The sequence below is a fragment of the Hirundo rustica genome, chromosome 7 (assembly GCF_015227805.2).
Source record: "Hirundo rustica isolate bHirRus1 chromosome 7, bHirRus1.pri.v3, whole genome shotgun sequence".
Taxonomy (NCBI): Eukaryota; Metazoa; Chordata; class Aves; order Passeriformes; family Hirundinidae; genus Hirundo; species Hirundo rustica.
In genome coordinates, this window is record NC_053456.1 from 9,158,607 (window position 1) to 9,177,861 (window position 19,255).

The 19,255-nt window shown below is 40.2% G+C and overlaps 1 protein-coding gene across 6 annotated transcripts in view; it reads left to right on the forward strand.

Moving 5' to 3' along the window:
* Nucleotides 1–19,255, forward strand: part of OSBPL11 (oxysterol binding protein like 11) — a 43,500-nt gene that overhangs the window by 21,079 nt on the left and 3,166 nt on the right. For 5 of the 6 annotated variants that reach the window (XR_005701687.2, XR_005701688.2, XM_058421381.1 and 2 more), the window contains exons 4-12: nucleotides 442–521; nucleotides 1,280–1,462; nucleotides 5,105–5,306; nucleotides 9,166–9,311; nucleotides 11,315–11,455; nucleotides 13,434–13,929; nucleotides 15,366–15,552; nucleotides 18,159–18,341; nucleotides 18,960–19,113. Coding sequence is in view for 4 of the 6 variants with exons in the window: in XM_058421381.1 (XP_058277364.1) it covers nucleotides 442–521; nucleotides 1,280–1,462; nucleotides 5,105–5,306; nucleotides 9,166–9,311; nucleotides 11,315–11,455; nucleotides 13,434–13,929; nucleotides 15,366–15,552; nucleotides 18,159–18,341; nucleotides 18,960–19,113 (1,772 nt within the window). In the remaining 2 variants the exon portion in view is untranslated. The remainder of the gene's footprint in view (nucleotides 1–441; nucleotides 522–1,279; nucleotides 1,463–5,104; nucleotides 5,307–9,165; nucleotides 9,312–11,314; nucleotides 11,456–13,433; nucleotides 13,930–15,365; nucleotides 15,553–18,158; nucleotides 18,342–18,959; nucleotides 19,114–19,255) is intronic. The other variant, XM_040069989.2, reaches the window with a different exon arrangement.

Below are 19,255 nucleotides of genomic sequence, written 5' to 3' on the forward strand. Positions count from 1 at the left end.
CTAACATGAGGTTTGTTAACCACCTTATGGTGGTTATAAAATCCCATTCTCAGATTTTGTGGGTTGCAGAAATCTAGGCTAATAACTTTGAATATTTCTTCCCTTGAAGACTTGCTGTAATTTTCAAATTTGGAGTACCTTACTCTTATTCCAGTAATGTGTTTCATGTTGTTGGATTACAATATTTGTGAGGGCAGTTATGGCTTGTTGATGTTTTAAAATTAATTTTGTAACACTAAAAACATAAAGTAAGAAGAAAGTATATACTATTTATGTTGAACTTGACTTAACATTATAGTTATTACAGGCAAATGAGTTCTAGATTAAAAATGAATTAGTTATCACTGTTAGTTTTGTGATTTTTAAGGATTAAGCAGTTGTTTTTGCCCATACTTTGAAATGTCTTCATTTAACAGAATCCTTTTGGTTTGCTTTTATTAGCTACTGATGCTAAAGAGCGGCAGCACTGGGTTAGCAGGCTACAGATATGCACACAGCATCACACGGAAGCTATTGGAAAGGTATGACTGATGCTCTCATGGGCAAAAATCAGGCTGGTGGTAGAAGTAGTTGCAAATACAGTGTTATTGAAGCCCTTCCATTTTGGGAATGTTATTTTCTTTTTTCTTTCTTTTTTTCTTTTTTTTCCTTTTTTTAACCCCCCCTTTTTTTTTTTTTTTTTCTAAAAACCACTCAGCAGCCCACAGATAAATTTAGGATTAATTCCATGTTTGAGAAAAAAGTCCTCAACACTGTATCTGAATACTGTTGTTTCCATCTGGTAACCACATGGTGGGTATGCATATTTCACAGAACCTCCTGATTGCCATAACACCTGTTCTGATACCTGAATAAAATCATGTTTTTAAGTCACAAGCAGCATCTTGTAGCTGGTTTTGTTGTAAGAGGTAAGTTGAATTAATAGCTCTAAATGAAATTCCATTTTTTTAAATGTCAGCTCTATCCCTGCAGGATCTGTTAGGAGTCAATTTCTGGTCCTGTTGCAGATCAAGGACTGATCTTCAAATCAGAGAAGTGATACTTACTGATCAATATCATTTCACAGATTGTTGTTAATTAGACTATGAAAGAGGGCAGCTAGAAGCAGACAGTGGAAAATATTTAGCAGTTGCTACTAAAGCATTATTATGGCTTTGCCATCTTTCCTTGCTCTATAAAAAATTAAACTGTTCTGCTGTATCTTTCACATTAGAGCATTTGCTGGTTATTAGGATTAATTGTAAATGTTTCTCAATATGCTTATTTATTTATTCACTAGAACAACCCTCCTCTGAAATCTCGCAGCTTCTCCCTTGCATCCCAAGGAAGCGCCAACTCTCCTGGTGTGCAGAGAAGACCCAGTCAAAATGCAGTTTCCTTCTTCAGTGTGGGACATCACAGATTGCCAACGGGAAAAAGAGTTCCCATTATGCAGCCAGATCACCTTGTAGATGTTAGAGAGGTTTGTATGCTTTAAATTCTTTTACAGTTTTTTGAGAGAGCTGTGGTGTTATTTGTAAGGTTGTGGAGAAACCTGCTGTTCTTAGTTGGATATATTGTCAGTAGCATGTCCTAAACTATTCCTGCACAGCTGTGTGAGGATAAGTAACGCCTGGATAACTGTAGAAGTACATAGTGTATATTTTGTGATTTTGTTTTTTTTACTCTGCAGCAGTATCCTGATGCTGAAGATAAAACGTGTTCTCATCCTTGCAAGTTGTAGCGCTATGGGTGACAAGGGAATATCCTTAAGGGATATCACAGCACATACTATGATCCTATTGTACGCTTTTCTTCCCATGTCAGGCTATAGAAGAATTGACTAAGCTGTGCTTGTATCTCTTGTGACTAATGAGGAGTTGGTCATGATTGTATTTCAGAATGCTAATACCATTTTCTGGTATGCTGATTCTTTTAGACAAACTGTCTAGGGATGGATGTGACTGAATAGAGAGCAATTCAGACACCTGCTTTTTTCACTGTATGTTCAGGTGTGGTGTATTTTGGGAGAAAAATCCAGAAATAATTACCTTTCCATCTTGACTGACAGAACAGACTGATTACTGGTTGATTTTAACTTGTGAATATTTCCAGGGTGGATCTTGCCTCTCTAAAGATAATACATTGCAAACCTGTGTTACTTAGTGGTAGTATTGATGTTAATAATGTTAATTGTAATTAGTGTGGTGTGATACGTTTCTTGGCAAAATAAGTTTCTAATGGAGGGCTTTTTAACTGAGCAAATAAAGATACAGTAAGTATGAATAGCTAGAAATTGAACTTAGACAAACTGGTATAGAAGAGTGCTGTGTATTGTTAGCCTCATTAACCTTAAAACATGTGGCTGAGCACTGTGGTAAGTTCTCCAGTAAATGGGTGTTGCAGATACTTTCACTGGTATGGCATGCTGTCATTGTGCCCTGATTTATATCAGGTACTAAGGTGTAATTATTCACTAGTTTACACAAGGTGACTGCCTCTGTAAACCTTAGAGTCTGTGAATCTCTCTCCACAGCAGAGTGTTCTTGCAGATGCCTTGCAAAAGGGTAATTGCTGCCATCCTGTTTTTATCCTCTTAGAGCAGTAAAGTCTCCTATAGTGCTAATGCATGTGAAGTGCTGCCAGGTACTCGGGGAAATAAAAATGTTTCAGAAATGGCTTTTTCACTTTTTGAGTTTTCAAGTAGTACTATGGCATTCAAAATTTCAGGGAGGAAAGAGGAGTGAGCTGGAGCACTGAAGCAGTGGCTTGCATTCTGTAATTGGGATAAAGTGGAATGACTTCCTGGCATTGCAAAGAGCACAGGAAGCTCTTCATGCTCTTTTGATTACTGCTGAGTTTGGTGGCACAGCATGATTATTTATCAACTTAAAAACTTCTGACCTGTACAGAGGAAGAATCTTCCGTAGTTCTGGCTCTTCTGAATGTTAGTTTGCTTGTCTTTTTAAAGCTAAAATGCTTCTTAGATACAATACCTAGGTTTGTTTTTTTTTTTAATATAATTAAAATACTGAAGGGCAGGTAGTTGCCTGTTACCCCTGAGCATGGTACAACTTGAACACTTAGAAATTAATTTTAAAAAGCTGTGGAAAGAGCAGCTTCTTTCAAATAATCTGCTACATCATGACCTTCTTTGACTTTCCCATGCACTGCACTGTACCTGTGTCTCCTTGTCAGTCCCTTTAACTGCCCCCTGTTCTTGGCTGAATATGTGTCATGATGCTGACGTGGTTCCTGTGCAAAGCAGGAGGTTTAAGATATTTTTGCTAACTTGCACCAAGTGCAGGTGTCTGTGTGTTTGCAAAGTAAGAACAATGGCCTGTGTATTTTTCCAACATTTTTGATTTTTAGTTATTGTGCTTATCTTCTGGCACTATTTTTTTTTTCCCCAAGGCTGGATGTATAATTAGAAAAACCTTAGGGCTGTTCGAAGTGTGTTCTTTGAAAGGGAAGGTGTGCCTATTTGAACTTCATAGCTAAGCATAGCATGGCTTGTCCTATTGTCTGGCCTGATTCTGGAATGAATTCACATGGTGAATTACTAACAATAAAGGTCACCAGAAGGATTGTGGTGATTTGTCAGCTAATTATCTGTGGGGCTTTTTGGGGGGCTTCTTTTTAAGCCAACACACTTTTTCAGAGTTGGAGAAAAACTGCGCAAAAGGCTTTTATCATGTTAGTGACTGGAGAAAAGTGAGACACATGTTATGATAGCAGCTGGTGTGTTTGCATAGGCAAGGCTATCTATAACTAAATGTTTGAGTAGCTTTCTGCCCTCTTGGTATATGCTAACGCTGGCTCTGCACAGTTAACACCACTTATAAATAGCCAATGCTCTGTAAATTCACACCTTCACATGCTACAGAGCCAAGCCCTTAAAAGTTCCAAAGATCACATACTATGAACTTGGATAAATACATGTTCTTTAAGTATTGCATAGAAGCAGTTCCTGGAAGGGATTGCAGATAGTAGTACTGAAAAAAAAAAAAAAAAATCAGTCAGATACTGCTAGGATTAGGATTTAAATAATTGGAGTGAAAAAGCTACCTAGTGCCATAGCAGTTAAATGCATGTTTCTTTAAAGGTTTTTTAAAGAAATTCTGCTGCTGCTGTGCTAAATCGATGTGTCCTTACATTTACCTTCACTACCAGAACACAAAATGATTGCAGAGTAGTGCTGTCCAGTTACATGGATGCTGTTTGTTGTTCCTCCCCACAAAGGGGACTAGCATGTGTAGGAGTTTGCTTTCATCTCTGTGACTGTATTTTGTTTTTGTGAGTATCAAGAGGAAAGTGCTGCTTGATGGCTGAGGGCTTCTGTACCTCATGTGGGCAGATGTGCTGTTGCAGATTCTGTGATTTAGGGGTGTGGAGCTATGTGTGAAGGAGGAAAGGAGCTTGGGGGAGAGCAAGTGGAACAAGGACAGCAAGACAGGACAGCTGCAATTTGAACACAGAATTAAGGTGAAAATCCTGCTGGCTTTTCTTCCCTCCCTGCAAAGTAAATGCTGAGATAGTGATAATCAGCGTGGTGTCAGAGCAGACAATAGATGAAGATCCTTTATGGTTTGAGCCAAAATGAGGAGTACAGCTTCTCTGTTAAAGTACTGCACCTCTGATTGTAGGGAGTGAAAAAGTCCTGATATCCACAGACAGTAGCAGAGCACAGAGGTAAATTACTTCTCACACAGAGTGCGTGTGGGTGATGCCTTAGAATTTTAGCTTTTATATTTTTCATGACTTGTAATCATGCAGTTCCTGCCTCATCCCTATCCCTATCAACTAGGCATGAAAGTGTTTGATATTTACTGCAACAAGTGTCTTGTTCAAATTCCTCTTTGCCTTTTTTTTAAAGCCACTTCGATATTCTTTTGCTAGTTGATAAAGTGCCATGTAATTTCGTGAGTAGATTCATCATGCATTTAATGACTCTATAGTAGTAGTTCTCATAGTCAAGGAAAAAAGTACAGTTAAATTTTTCATATATCTGTTACCTTGTAGGTTTATTATTGTTCTGAAACCATTTGGGATCGTCTGTGTACACAGCTGAGCAGGTGTCACCCAACACTTCTACCACCTGATAAGTGACTGTTTTGTTTGACAGATGATGTCTCAGGCTGAGGGCCAGCAGAGAGACTTGATCAGGAGCATAGAATGCCTTCCTGCCTCGGGTCACCTTACATCCTTGGATCAAGACCTATTGATGCTCAAAGCAACTTCCATGGCAACCATGAACTGCTTAAATGACTGTTTCCATATTCTCCAGTTACAGCATGCTTCTCAGCAGAAGGGATCCTTACCAGCAGGTGGGTATAGGTGCTCACAGAGAGCAGAACTCTGTGACAAATACAAATCCCTCCTTTCTTGCAAAAATGTTTGTTCCACTAGCACGTGGGCAAAAGAAACTGCTGACTGTCTGGTTTCTCATGAATTTTTCCAGACCCCAACTTGTGTTGGGTGGAACTCTGTGTATGTGGAATATATATATATTTTAATCATTAATTCTATCAAGGAGCCTGTGGCAGCAGCTGCATAAATGGTAACATCTAATTGTACAGCATCTCACAACAGACTGAACTATGTAAGGCACCCCAACACGAAGGCTGCCTTTGGGATGTAACTGTAGTAGTGGAGGGAATTTTATGGGATTGCAAGTTCTAGGACATGTAGTGTCCACAACAACTTTGTCAAATGTCATGCTCTTTTAATTGTTTTTTTGCACACTGAATACCTGTTATAAGTATTTATGTGTGTGTAACTTCCATTTCCAATTAAGCGTTAAAATACGAAACTCTTAAGTTTGCACTGGTTGTTACTAATTCTGTTTAATATCAGTATTCTTGTTTTGAGTTACTGCCTTAGTCTCAACCATAGTCTAGAGACAAGTGTTGTGTTCTATTCTGAGGCCAGAATGGACTTGTAAGTCAATAAAAATTGCTTAAAGGTTGAGGAGAATAGAAAATCTCTTTCAATAAACAACAGACCACCCCAACAAACAGACAAACCCCCCCAAACCCTGCTGCTCATGAGTGTGGAATATGTGCATTCACAGGCAGCAGACAAATACGCTGCCACGTCTGCACAATTGATCGCTTCTATGCAAGTAAGAGCTTAGTGGAATTGTTCTGCCTGATTCTTGTGCAGTGTGTGGAACTGAATGTGGTCGTGGTTGTTTGTAAATTCTTCTGCATCTTATTGTGCCTTTTTTTCATGTGTTTACTCTGTGGCTTTTTGTGAGGTTTATAGGATTTTCAAATGCTTCTTTTGCACAACAGATCAGTAGATATAGTAACTATGTAACAAAGCACACACATACGTTGTCTCTCCCCTTATTTGTCCCGTATTCTTCTCATATTTGTGGAGCCTGCTTTTGCCAGGGCTGTTATTTCAGGGCTGTAATTAATTTAGCTTCCAGGATGAAAAAATATTATATAAAAGTATTAAAACTATATAAAAAATGTTTGTGATTCTGAAATCACCAGAGGCATTCAAAGAGAATAGGTGAAGAGATTGAATTAAATTTTCTGCTGTATTTCAGTTCAAATTTTCATTTTAAACAAAAAAAAAAGCTGGATGGCAACTCTTGAGATATTTGTCTGAACACTGAGGTTATGCTGAAAGAACTCTTCCTGTTCTCTGTGAGTTTTTTGATTGTTGATGCAAAGCTGTGGGAGATGCACATCAGAAGTATTTTTGCTTTGGCATTTTCACATATGCGCTACTAAGATGATTTTTTGACTTTTATCTGGGGACATAAGTAGGGTCCAATGAGCACCACTGTAATAACTTAAGAAGATAGTTTTGATTTGGGTTTTTTTTTGACAAGTGACGTGGGTTTTTAATTTTTAAACCATTCAGGGAAAAGCTTAATTCACTGATTGCTGTTGAGTCAGTATCTGCCTGTTATGGCCAAATCTAAAAATACTGCTTGAACATTTCCAAATTGTAAAGATTTCCAGTGACATCCTGGGAGAGGGATGGAGAAGAGAGGATCAACAGATTGGATGATGCATTACTGGGGCCAGAGTTAAAAAGAGACCATTAAAAGAATGAGTGTGTCTTTCTGCAGCCTTCCATCTCCCCCCTGCTGTGGCCTTTCTGGAGACACTGTAATAGATTTGCTCCTTTCAAGGATTGCCAAGAACTTTTTACTTTTTTTTTTTTAAATCCATCTAGCTGAGATTTCTCCTCTTGATTAAGGAGGGATACTTCTGGTTCAACTAATGGAGCCAGACTTAAAAATCAAGGGTTAGAAATAATGTAAGAGTGCCAGTTTGCTATAGATGGTTCGATGACAAAAAAAACCCCAATGAAGAAAAAAAAAAAAACCAAACAATGAGAAGACTGAAAATATTGAGCCAACACATCAAAGTGTATTCTGAATCAAACTTAAAGGTGACCAAGAAAGTTTCACCTATTAACTTTTCCTAATTCCAGTCTCAAGTGGTGTGCAACAACAATTTGCAACACTTGAAGAAAAATGTAGGAAGTGAAAACTCAAGAGGTCTGCACTGTGCCAGAGAGGAAGTGCTGACAACTGTTTAAAAAGAAATTGGTGAAGACTCTAGGGGAGGAGGATGTCACAAGTAAGAGAATGGCTTATGCCTATGCAAAATAGCTGAGAGCAGATTTGTATATGCTTTTCCAGTGGAAGAGAAGTCTTAAGGTGGTATCTTATCCATTCACAAAGATTAAAACACAGCTGGTAGCTCAAATCTTTCAAGAATACCATCTTAACAGCAAAAATTAAACAGAGAATGTAATAAATAAGGTTATTTTAGGTGTAGCTGATAGAAAATATTGAAGGGAGTTGGGTAAATTCAAGCTCATACAGAGGCAGTGAGTGTGGATTAAATGCAGCCTAGAATATGCAGTTAGGGATTAGTGTACTGAAAGTTACAGATTAGTAAGCAGATGTCATGGAGAGGTTTTTAATACAAGTAAAACCTTTTCAAAAAGGTGTGACAAAGCAACATTCTGAGCATCTTAATTTTTTACTTCTTTGAAGCTTCTGTTCAAGTAGTTCTAATTTAGTGTGGTCAGGAATTCTTGTTTCTTATGATGTAGTGGATTAATGAGTAATGGATGATGGAAATACGCTACCTGGCTGTGGAAAAGCTTTCTTGTCTCAATAGCAAAGCTGGATTTTTTTCCTGCCCCAGCATTTTCCTGGTGGAAATGTTGCTGTTTATCTGAGTTAAGCTTACTCTGCCTGTTTGGGTTGAGGACATGACCTAGTTGCAGGTAGCAGGGGGCTGGAGATAAAGGATTGTGTATCATATGGGAAGAGACAACAGACACTGTAGAAGAGGTGTCTTAGTATAGCACAGGGAGTTTCTGTCTGGAGGTAGAAATTTAGGTTTCCTAATAATTTCTGTGTTTGCAACCCAGCCAAGATGTTTTGTCAGTTTGTGTGTTCTTCAGTAAAAACTGATTGGAATCACCTGTACATTTATTACCCTTTGAAAAAGAATGGAACATTTGTATTATTAATGAGGAACCTGACCCATTCTGATAAATTAACTGGGAGTAACTAGAGATGCTGGAATCATCAGGTGGGTAATAGCTTTCCAAACCCTGCAGGGTTTTTTTTTTCTTTCTTTCTTTTTTTTTTTTCTTTTTTTCCTTTTTTTTTCTTTTTTTCTTTTTGAGAGCTATTTATTCAACAGTGTGTGCCTGCCTTCTCTGCAGCTGAGAAAAGGCAAGCACGCACTCCAGAGGAAAAAATGGCAACAAAACTTCTGCTTTTGGTCTTTTTAGTCTAGAACAGAGCTGGATTTTAGAAGCTGATATGTGGAAAGCTGGTTTGTTTTTTGTTTTAATTTTAGTACCAGTTAAAGAAAAGTGTAAGGGCTGCTTGACATTCCCATGATACTGGGCTCCTCCTGTAGTGTCTGATTACACCTTTCATGACACCAACTAGTTGCTCCAGTCCAAGTTGCATGTATTACAGCTTGCCAATCCCAGTGTTTGTGCTAATGATCACTGAAGGTGGTGTCTCATTGCACCACCTTTGTTTAGCGGCTGCTGGAGGCATTGGCTGCAGGAGGAATTGGCTGCTCTCAGCTTATTCCATAAAAGAAAATAGTTCTTTTGTTGGGAGCTGCTCTTTCCTGACCTCGCAGAGGATGAGCAAGCTTCAGCGCAAACTTTCCTTTGCTTCAGGAACGACAATCAGTTGGTTGGAACCGAAGATCTCCCTGGCAAACCACTTCAAAAATGGAGCGGCTCAGAATTTCCCAGCAGAGATAAACAAGCCAGCATCTGTCAGAGAAGAGCAGTCCATTGCAGAGCCCTGCCAGCTAACAAGGGTAAGGTAATGTGACATCCCATTTCTGTGGGGAATTATTTGGAGGAATACCTGTAAATGTTTCAATCATGTTGTGTGAAAATGGTTTAATGACAGTTATTCTCATACTTTTGGTTAGCTGTGTAGGAGGAGGAGTGAGGACAGTTGCAGTAAATGAAGCTCTCTACCTTGTTTATTCAACAAATTTTTGCTGCTTTATGTAACTTGCTGTCAAGTGGAGGGAGCCAATTGGGGTGGTAGTGAAAGGCATTGAAATAGGTTTTTTGGACTTCATTATTTTCTTGGTTTAGATAAAATGCTGCCTAACTGAAATTCATGACACTCTCAAAACAGGCCCAAGAAGAACTACCTAAGCAGACAAAAGACAAAATTGCTGGTCTTCAGCTATGCTATTACATTTCCCTTTCTTTTCTAGGTCTTGTTGCATATGCTTTTCTTAATCTGAGCAACTCTCATCATTTGACTACACGGTGGCTTAATGCATCTGAAATACAGTTACAGTCTGTATCATTTTCAGCTACAGTCTGTATCATTATAACTGACAAAATGGATTTGAATTGCAAAACACTGAAGTAAAAAAGCAGCAGGGATTATGATGAAGAACGTGTTTTCCTAACTAAGCTAGAAAATCATAATTACATCCTCTTTATGCTAGTTGGTTTCACACAGTTGTTTGCCTGAGACTGTGTAACTGTGAAAAGATAGTGGTGCTGTTTTATGTCTCTGCAGTAGCACTGGTCTGTCTTAGAGCAAAATGGAAAGGATTTTTTTCAATTGCTATAGTTTAGAGATTTTTAAGTGGGTCAGAGTAGTTACTATTCAGTTAAAAAAAAAAAACAACAACACAAAAAAGATGAAACAAAACTGGGAGCTTTCAACTAAATCACTTAATTCCTTCCTTTCAGTAATTAGGCTAGTCACAATTTCAGTACTTAATGTATTTGAGGTATGACTGGTGTTATCACTCCCCATAGTTATTTTTAACTCCCTTATTTCTGAGAGCAGAACAGCCTAGCATCCTTGGAAAGGAGTCACGTCTGTGATACTGCCCTTGTCATCAGGATTTGAGCTCTGTGTGAGGGCTTGGTCCCCTGTTTTTGGTGGCTGAATGTTCATAGAAGATGTTCATAAATCTGCCTTGAGCCAGGGCAGCTGCTCCAGGACAAAGGGCTTTGCTTTGGCAGAGGCATATTGCTGCCTTCCAGTGGCATTCAGTGCCTCTCCTCTCTGCATCTGCCTCCCTCCAGCTGTTTGCCCCAGGAGGATGCAGCTCAGAGCCCTGGGAATGCCACCATCCCTCCTGCCTGAAGCGTTTGACTTTCTGCTTGCGCTGTGGTGGTTGTTAAAACGGTGCAGATATAATTTCCAATCTACTTTAGCTACACAGACACAGGCACCTGCAGTTTTGTATGCCTGGGCTTTTGTTATTGTTTCATTGAAACTACTCCAAGTTACTATTTTTCTTTCACTGTTGCATATTTGCACTCACAGCAACATGATAATGCTTGTGAAGAGCAGTTTGTAGATAACAGGCATGATGGTTGTCATGGAACTGGGAACTGCAGTCTGATACAGCCTTTGGAGTAGTGCAGCAATGCTGGGAAGGCTAAAGTATTGTGGAGGGGGTTATTGAGGTGGTTGGAATCACTGGTAGCTTTGGCTTTGCTGTTTCTGTGGATGTGTTACATGCTTGACATTCTGTGAATGTGCAAAACTTACAGGAATTTCTTTTAAGCTTTTTTTCTTTTTTTTCCATGACCCATGTGAGAGAGGGTGAGAAATCTGAGCCTGAATCCTCCAGATGGAATCTGCACTGAGTTATCTTCATATCCATTCAAATTCTTCAGCTGTTGTTTATCTTGGGAGTAAATTCCATTGTGTAGCTCTCTGCAGGAGTTTATTTAGGTTTTTTCATGCATGGGCAGTTAAATGCAATATGAAGTCCTTTTTGAATACTGTCTGGCCAGTTACATCTTCGAGCTAAGTTTATGGCTCTTATTCCAGGAACCTGAAGAAATAAATCCAGATGAGGAGCTGGAGGATATCTGTGATGATAAAGAAGATGATCTAGGAGCGGTGGAAGAACAGCGCAGTGTTATCTTGCATCTTTTGTCTCAGCTGAAACTTGGCATGGACTTAACAAGAGTAAGTAACTGAAGTGTGAAGACTGGCTGCAGTAAAAGTGAAGTATCATTTAAAACTCAACTCCTGCACTGGACAGTATTGAGTTTAGTATGAAAGTGGCCAGGAGCAACTTCAGGTCCCAAGATTTGATGTCCCAGATTGAGAGAGGTTTAGGTGAAATGTGCCGACTCCATCTTTTCTATTAACTTCTTCTTGTGTTTTCTGCTGTTTTTGTTGCTTTCCTGTAATGGCCTGTTTTCTTTCCAGTGTTTAAACCTTTGTCTTTCCATGCTGTTTTCTACAGCCTTCTCATATTTTTCTTTCTGCTTTCCTTCCATGATCTCTTTTCTATCTTCATAATGCTCTTTCACACAACTTGTATAACCCTACAGCTGTGTCCATGATGCTTCTGAAAAGACGTTTTCTTTTGGTTATCTATCTTTATATGTCTGTTTAAGCCTCTTTCCTATTCTCATTTCTATGTTTGCTCACAAGCAGACAAGAACAAAGTTAACACTGGAGAGAATTGGATTTAACACTTGAGGCAGATCTCAAAAGCAAGCAGCTTGGAAAAATTAGCACTCAGGTGCTATTAGACAACTTGGGCAGCAAATCTGGGAAAATCAGGCTGCTACCAGCTTATGTTCAATTAATTCCTTTAAAAACTTCTTGCCATAAGCACTAGGAACTTTGAAATCAAAAAATAGATTTTACAGTAGCATAGAATGAGGAAAACACTCTCTTGAAATTACGGATTATTTTTTTTAAAGCTATGTTTTTTGAGCACTAGCTACATAGCCCCTAGAAACACTTGAATTGTGCAGCTTATATTTTACAATTTGAGAGGGAAGATGAAAAGATGGTGTGAACAGGCCCTGTTTGTGGGTCAGACTTAAACTCCTGCTTCCTAACAAGGAACTGAATAAGTCAGTCTTTCACTTATATTGAAGATTGGATTTAGGATATCTTTTTCTCTTAGTTGGAACAAATTGTCGAGCCTGTCTCCCAGTTGTGATTTTGGCTGTGGTATGAGGAGAATTGTGTTTATTTCAGAGGAGGCAAAGCACTGAAGTGGACAAACCTGACTTCAAAGCAGGTAATAAAGTTGTTAGATTTGTACTCAATATCAGGGTACTGAAGTGAAAAGCCACTTAATACTCAAGGTTGGTGTTGCAACAACATGGCAACTGTATTCAGTTTATCTTCAATGCCTATTAAGTCTGGTGTCTGTGCTTTTTCTCTTTGAATGCAGCTGATTTAAATGGGTTGTCTTGATCCCATGGTTGAGATACTCTGTGTTGCTGTTTATAACAGTTAGGTCAGTTACATGAGTTTAGCTGTGTGAGACTTGTTCCCGCTTCAGAGAAGGAAAACACTGATGATATCCACAGCCTTTCATTTTAGGGGATTGCCCTTGGCTCAGGAAGACCAGGATTGCTGGTTTTTAGAGTGTTGAATGTAATTGTGAAAGTATAAGGTACCTCTGCTCAGGGGCACGGAGTCAACCCATCCTATGCTGCTTTTCACGGATGCTTGTCCTTGTTGCTGTGTGGAGAGAGATTCTGCAAGCTCTCCAGAGCTGACATAGCTTCCCAGCTTTCCTCTACATAAGGCCATACCTTTCCTAACTCCTGCTCTGAACCTTCTTTGCTGTAGTTCCAGTCCCCTCATGCTTGTTTTCTCTTTCACAGGTATATGGGACACATTATCTCTTCGCAGTTTTTTCATGATTTTGGGGTTTTTTTACCTGATGCTCAGTCCCTTTCAATCTCTTTAGTCCTACTAGTACTCACTGGGCTTTTTTCTCATTGTAAATTGTTTTCCTGGTTCTGCCAATCACTGTATTTTGCTCGCATCTTACAAGAGGAACAAAAAAAGCGCACTCTGGAAGTGTGGTGTCCCAAACAGGACAGAATCCTCCTCCCAAGGGCTTCTCATATAAAAAATGCCTGGCTCTGTTTTCCTTCCTGGAGCCTAACGGCTTTTCTTTTACGTTCAGGTGGTTCTTCCCACTTTCATTCTGGAGAAGCGGTCGTTGCTGGAGATGTACGCGGACTTCATGTCGCACCCCGATCTCTTCATCGCCATCGCCAACGGCGGCGGCCCCGAGGAGAGGATGATCCGCTTCGTGGAGTATTACCTCACCTCCTTCCACGAGGGCCGCAAGGGAGCCATTGCCAAGAAACCCTACAACCCCATCATCGGGGAGACCTTCCACTGCTCCTGGAGGATGCCCAAGAGCAGCGTGGCCACCGGTGCTGGCACCAGCTCCTCTGCTCACTCCCCCTCGGAGCAAGAGCTGCCTAAAGATCCGGATGGCCAAGCAGAGCCGGACTATTACACGGTGAAATTCGTGGCTGAGCAAGTGTCCCACCATCCTCCTGTCTCAGGGTTTTATGCTGAGTGTGTCGAGAGGAACATGTGTGTCAATGCCCACGTCTGGACGAAAAGTAAATTCCTAGGAATGTCCATAGGAGTGACAATGGTTGGCGAGGGTAAGCGTAAATTCTGTCCTTTGTTCGTTTTAGAAGTTTGTTAAAGTACTATTCATTTGATAGCAAATTTGATGTTATAGTCAAAAGATACAAGTTGTCGTCGTAAACAGCAAATTTTCATGTGGGAGGAAAAAATAGAAAGGTTTATGCTTTGCCAGAAGTCAGGATTTGGAAATAAATATTGGATATTTAAATAAATAAATTTCCAAAAATTTGGAAATAAAATATTGACTTTTAAGCCAAAGGTCAGTTACTGTGATGTAAACGGATAGTTATTAACCAATTTGCATTTATTTATTTATTTATTTGCACTTCTAATAGAAGTGTTGTCGCATTTCTCTGTACCGTGCTTAATCTTCCTATGCACATTTTGATTTTAACTAGAAAAATCGCTTCCTTTAAGGACAGAGAAGGGTAACTGCCCTCAAATTGTAATTTTTCTTTTGTTATTAGTATTTACGGCACAAGATGAGGCAGCTTCTCCCACTCTGTGTCCCTTGTGTATTTTGTCCAGTACCTGGGGATTCCAGGTACTTGCATATAAACTGTACTCTGGATGAGGGAATGCCAGGGTATGTGAAAGGCACATCTTTGGCTGTACAGGTAATTTCTGAAGTTGTCTCTAGTAGTGCCTTTCTCAAATCATAACTTTTTTCCAGAATTTCCCATGTTGTTTGTGCTGATGTCACACACCCAGGGGTACTGTGCTCCAGAGGTGTGGGCTGGGGCAGGTAGCAGTTAGATGTTGTGCTGTGCTCTTGTAAGGGCAAGAGGGAGAGCTTGTGCTTTTGGTGTCTTTATAGGAATCAAACCTACTGATCTTAAAACCCAAAGAAAAATTCTAGTATTTAATGAGATTCTTGACATTTATTGCCAAAGCTGCTGTTAGGAAGGAGTTGGGTTCATCTTAGTAGAGGCGTACAGTAAGGAGAATTGTCTCTGCTACCTGCCTTCAGCTTGGGTAAGGTGTATTATAGAAAAGGAAAGCAGATGTATTAGTCTTCCTCAAGATCTGCAGTTCAGGGAATTGATTTGTTATTTCCTTTTGGCAGCATTAGTCTTGCCGTGCTGATCTGTGCCTCTTGCTGTGCTCCAGAGCCATCAGTAAGAGAGTGACCAGCCCTTATATGCATTACTGAAAAGTATGTGCATAGTATGGTATTGTACTTTATGGAACAGTATTATTGAGTTAAATGTCTTTTCCCAGAATAGACTTACATGCACATTACTCAAATTAGTACTTCCAGGAAAATATTTGTATCTAGAATCTAATAAATGTCACTTTTGTAACAGTTTTTTAATTTTCTTTTTTTGTGTGTGTGTGAGGGGCTATGAGGAAAAGTAGCCAGATGTAGTATTGGCTATTGCTTTCAACAACTTGTTTGACCTTTTTAGAAATGGTACTGGTTTACTGATTCTTGTATTTCTTCACACAGGTGTTTTACATCTCTTGGAACATGGGGAAGAATACACCTTCTCTCTGCCCTGCGCATACGCCCGCTCAATTTTAACTGTTCCTTGGGTAGAGCTGGGAGGAAAAGTCAACATTAACTGTGCAAAAACTGGGTATTCTGCAAGTATTAACTTTCACACCAAGCCCTTCTACGGTGGCAAATTGCATCGGTGAGAACATTTTGTTTGTTTGAAATGAGATTGACCTCACTTCTGGAGAACTGAAGCTTACGTGTCGTTCTGTTTCCCTTGGTGCAATTTGAAAGTGACACATCATTTGGGTTTTTTTCCATGGCTCTTCCACTTTGCAGTAGCTACTCTTGTGTTGTAAGAGATAACTTAGAGGATGTAGTTTTTACTTCAGTGATTTAATTTGGAAACGGTTTTGTTATTTGTCTCTCTGAAGTTAGTCACAGATGTAGAGAGATCTGTTCTGTTTTTAAAGAGAGATCTGTTCAAGCTACCATATCTATTGAAAATTTGACATGGTGATGATTGGACATTGCTAAAAGAATCTTTTGATGGGAAGCAGCAGTGTTGTCATGGTTACAAAGAATGCACAGGAGTTGCTATGGCAATGGTATGGATTTTTTTGTAGAGTGACCTGTGTTGTTAGACATCAGCTGGATGATGGCTCCTTGGTCCTGTACCTCTTCAGCTGGATGAAATAGAGGATGATGATGATAACAGACAGCTAGACATGTATCAGTCAGGCCAAGACTTCAAATAATTGCCAGCAGTTTTTTATCACTAATGCAGGCTCAGGCAGATGCTATGGTCTGCAGTGCTGGCAGTGGTTGTGTGTCAGAGCAATGCAACCTGGAGAAATACAGGTAATGAGAATTTCATGGAGCAGTTCAACACTGCACCTCCGTAGTGAGCGATGTAACTTTGTTCACTTTCAGCTGAAAGTGGCAGTGGTTTTGAGATTTATATTAAAATACTGGATGTCAGTATTGTCTTGTTACCACGCAACACTTGGAAAAAATCAAGCTGTTAAAGTTGTGAAGAAGTGACTGCAGAGTCTGACCTGGCTGATCTCTGGCATCCTGTGGCTTCAGGCTTTTCGGAGATCTCCTGGAAGGAGGACAGGGACTCCACCATGACTAATAGCTTTGATGAGGTGTGGAAGTCACAGGAGAAACAGCACAAACTTAAGGTTGCTTGCTTGTCAGCTGCTCTGTTGCTGTTTTCAGCAATTGTTAGTGCATCTTAACTCCCACAAAAAAAAAAAAATTGTAAATGTGCTTTTATTGCTCATGTTTTTTTCAACAAATCTTAAATTTTTGTAATGGAAAACGGTGTGAAAAACATATACCTATCAGTCTGGGTTTTTTTAAGATATTTCTCATGAGGTTAATTTAGGTTTGAGCTGCTGGACGATGATATAACAGAAGTCCTGGCAGCTGCCTCCTGCTGTAAGCTGGCTATGAGCTTTCCCTCCTAGCCCTGGAGATTCCCTGTATGTCTGTTTCAGCTGGCATCCGCTATCTCTGTGCTGGAAGATCTGACCTGTGATACTCAATTCATTGCTTGAGGGATCAATTTCTCTATTTTGATGCTAGGACTGGGGAGGATGGGTAGGTGCAGGCACAGTGGGAGGTGACCAGTGTGTGTGGAAGAAGGGAAGTGGCACTTGTGTCCTGTGTTCCCTTTTCCTCTGAGTGTGGCACCACGCAAGGTGGGAGCATAGAAGTGCTGCTTTCTGCTCTCCTGGATGTAGTTATTCAGAGGACATCAGAGAAGGCTGGTGGTGTGCAAGTTAGCTGTTCTCAGCTGCACACAATGGAAGTGTGGAAGGAGATGTAGCCTATGCTTTGTGTGAGCACTGATGAAATGCAGGAGGGCTGGAAGGTGTTGAGTTTTAGGGTGATTATGTACAGGTAGCTGCAGTTTAATTGGAGCTAGAGATAGTATCCTTTGTGAATCCTGCAGCACCTTACAAGTGAGAATGTCTCAAGTCTGGTTTGCACAGTGCGCAGATCCTTTTATTTCTGTTTCTAGGAGAAAAGTTCTGTTTGAGACTGGCAATTTGCTTGCCAAGCAATGCTCAAAAACTGGGTCAGGATGAAGTGGGTGTCAGGAGGCCTTTGTACAGGTCTCAAAGTTGAGAAGAAAAATACGCATCAGTGTGTGTAATTATGGTGATACTTGAGCATTATGCAGCACTTTGAATGAAATACTGCATGTTAGAAAGACATTTTCCTTATCTTGTTATTGGCAAAGTTTTCTGTGAAAGAGATAGGGAACAAAAGCAGTTCTCCTGATTCCCAGTTTCCTACCTTGCTTTCTGCCTTTGTGTGTCTGCTGCTTATGGGAGCAACGTGAAAATAGACCACCTACATAAGAAGTTTGAAATGTAAAGATGCCAGATGAAGTGCCAGCAGGTAGCGAGATGTATTCTTGCTAGAAAGTTTAGTTTTTATTTTTAAGTCTGAACTATGTATATGATGTCATACCTCAAGTGGAAATGATCAACTGCTTGTTCTATCTGAATCAGCCTGTGTTAGTTTCTTTTTCATTTTTAATTTCCTTAAGAGGCTTGAAACAAGCTGAAGCCAAAAATGCAGTTTCCTGGGTAACCTGAAGAGAACTAGACCAGTGAGCGAAAGTCGCTTTGCTCTTTGAGCTTCTCCACACAAATGCAATTCAAATAAGTAACATTTTTCAAGGCAGTGCGACAAGTTTGCAAACTCATTCAGGATTGAGTGATTATGCAAGGAATAGTCCTCAGGTTTGTTCAGCCATGGCTTTTTAAAAATAAATTTCTTTCCTAGAGTCACAGGTGAAGTGAAGCAGAACATGACGAACACGGTGGTGTGCAGAGTGCAGGGGGAGTGGAACAGTGTGCTTGAGTTCACCTACAGCAACGGGGAGACCAAATACGTGGACTTGACAAAGCTCTCTGTGACAAGGAAACGAGTCCGGCCCCTGGAGAAGCAGGGCCCCTTTGAGTCTAGGTAGAGTATGTGTTTGCTCTTGTCTGACCCTTTTTGTCCTAAGGAGTATGGTGAGTGCCTTAGGAAAACCTGCAAATGTAGATAGTATTTGTGGATAGTGCTTAGCAGCAGCAATCCTGATTATTTTTTATGTTTTCTAAAAATAAAAATCTAGAGGAAAAAAAAAGTGCAAAACCCTAGTGCAGGCTCATGGTTGTTTATTTTGCCTCCTATTTATGAACAGAGGGGGTTTTATGAGTATGAGTTCACAAAGTGCTTTCTAGAGAACAGAATCTCCCTGTTAGTTTTGTTTTTACCCATCATCTACACAGCAGGGCAGCTCCTGACATCCTCACAAGAAGCTGCTTGTTGAGTAACACTTCCAATAGCAGCTTTAAAGGGTTTGCAAACAGATATTAGATTAGCACTGCCAAAACCTCAGAGCCCTTCCTACCTGCTCCCAGTTGCTGGTGTAGCTCTAAGGCTTGGCCCTGAGCCCTCACCTGCACTGCAATGCTCTGACCTGGCTGGTTTGTCTTGTGTAAGTGGAGAGAGTGCTCCTGTTCCACGTGATCCTGCAGTTTGAGGTGCCTGGCTGGGAAGCCTTTGGGACAGAAAAGTTACCAGCTTATTTTGTAGGAGGCTGTGGCAGCATGTGACAGAGTCTCTGCGGGATGGAGACATCGATAAGGCTACAGAGCACAAGAGAGCCCTGGAAGAACGGCAGAGGAATGAAGAGAGACTTCGTGCTGAAACAGAAACACCTTGGTGTACTAAATACTTCCTTAAAGACGTAAGTTTCCAAGCAATCTGCTACTGATGAAGGTAGAAGCAGAGCTGTTATGCAAGCAGGGGCACATATGGGTCTGTGTCCTTTCAGAATAGAGTATTTGGCCTTAGATCTTATAGTTTAGCTTTGTGGGATCTGTAGGAGT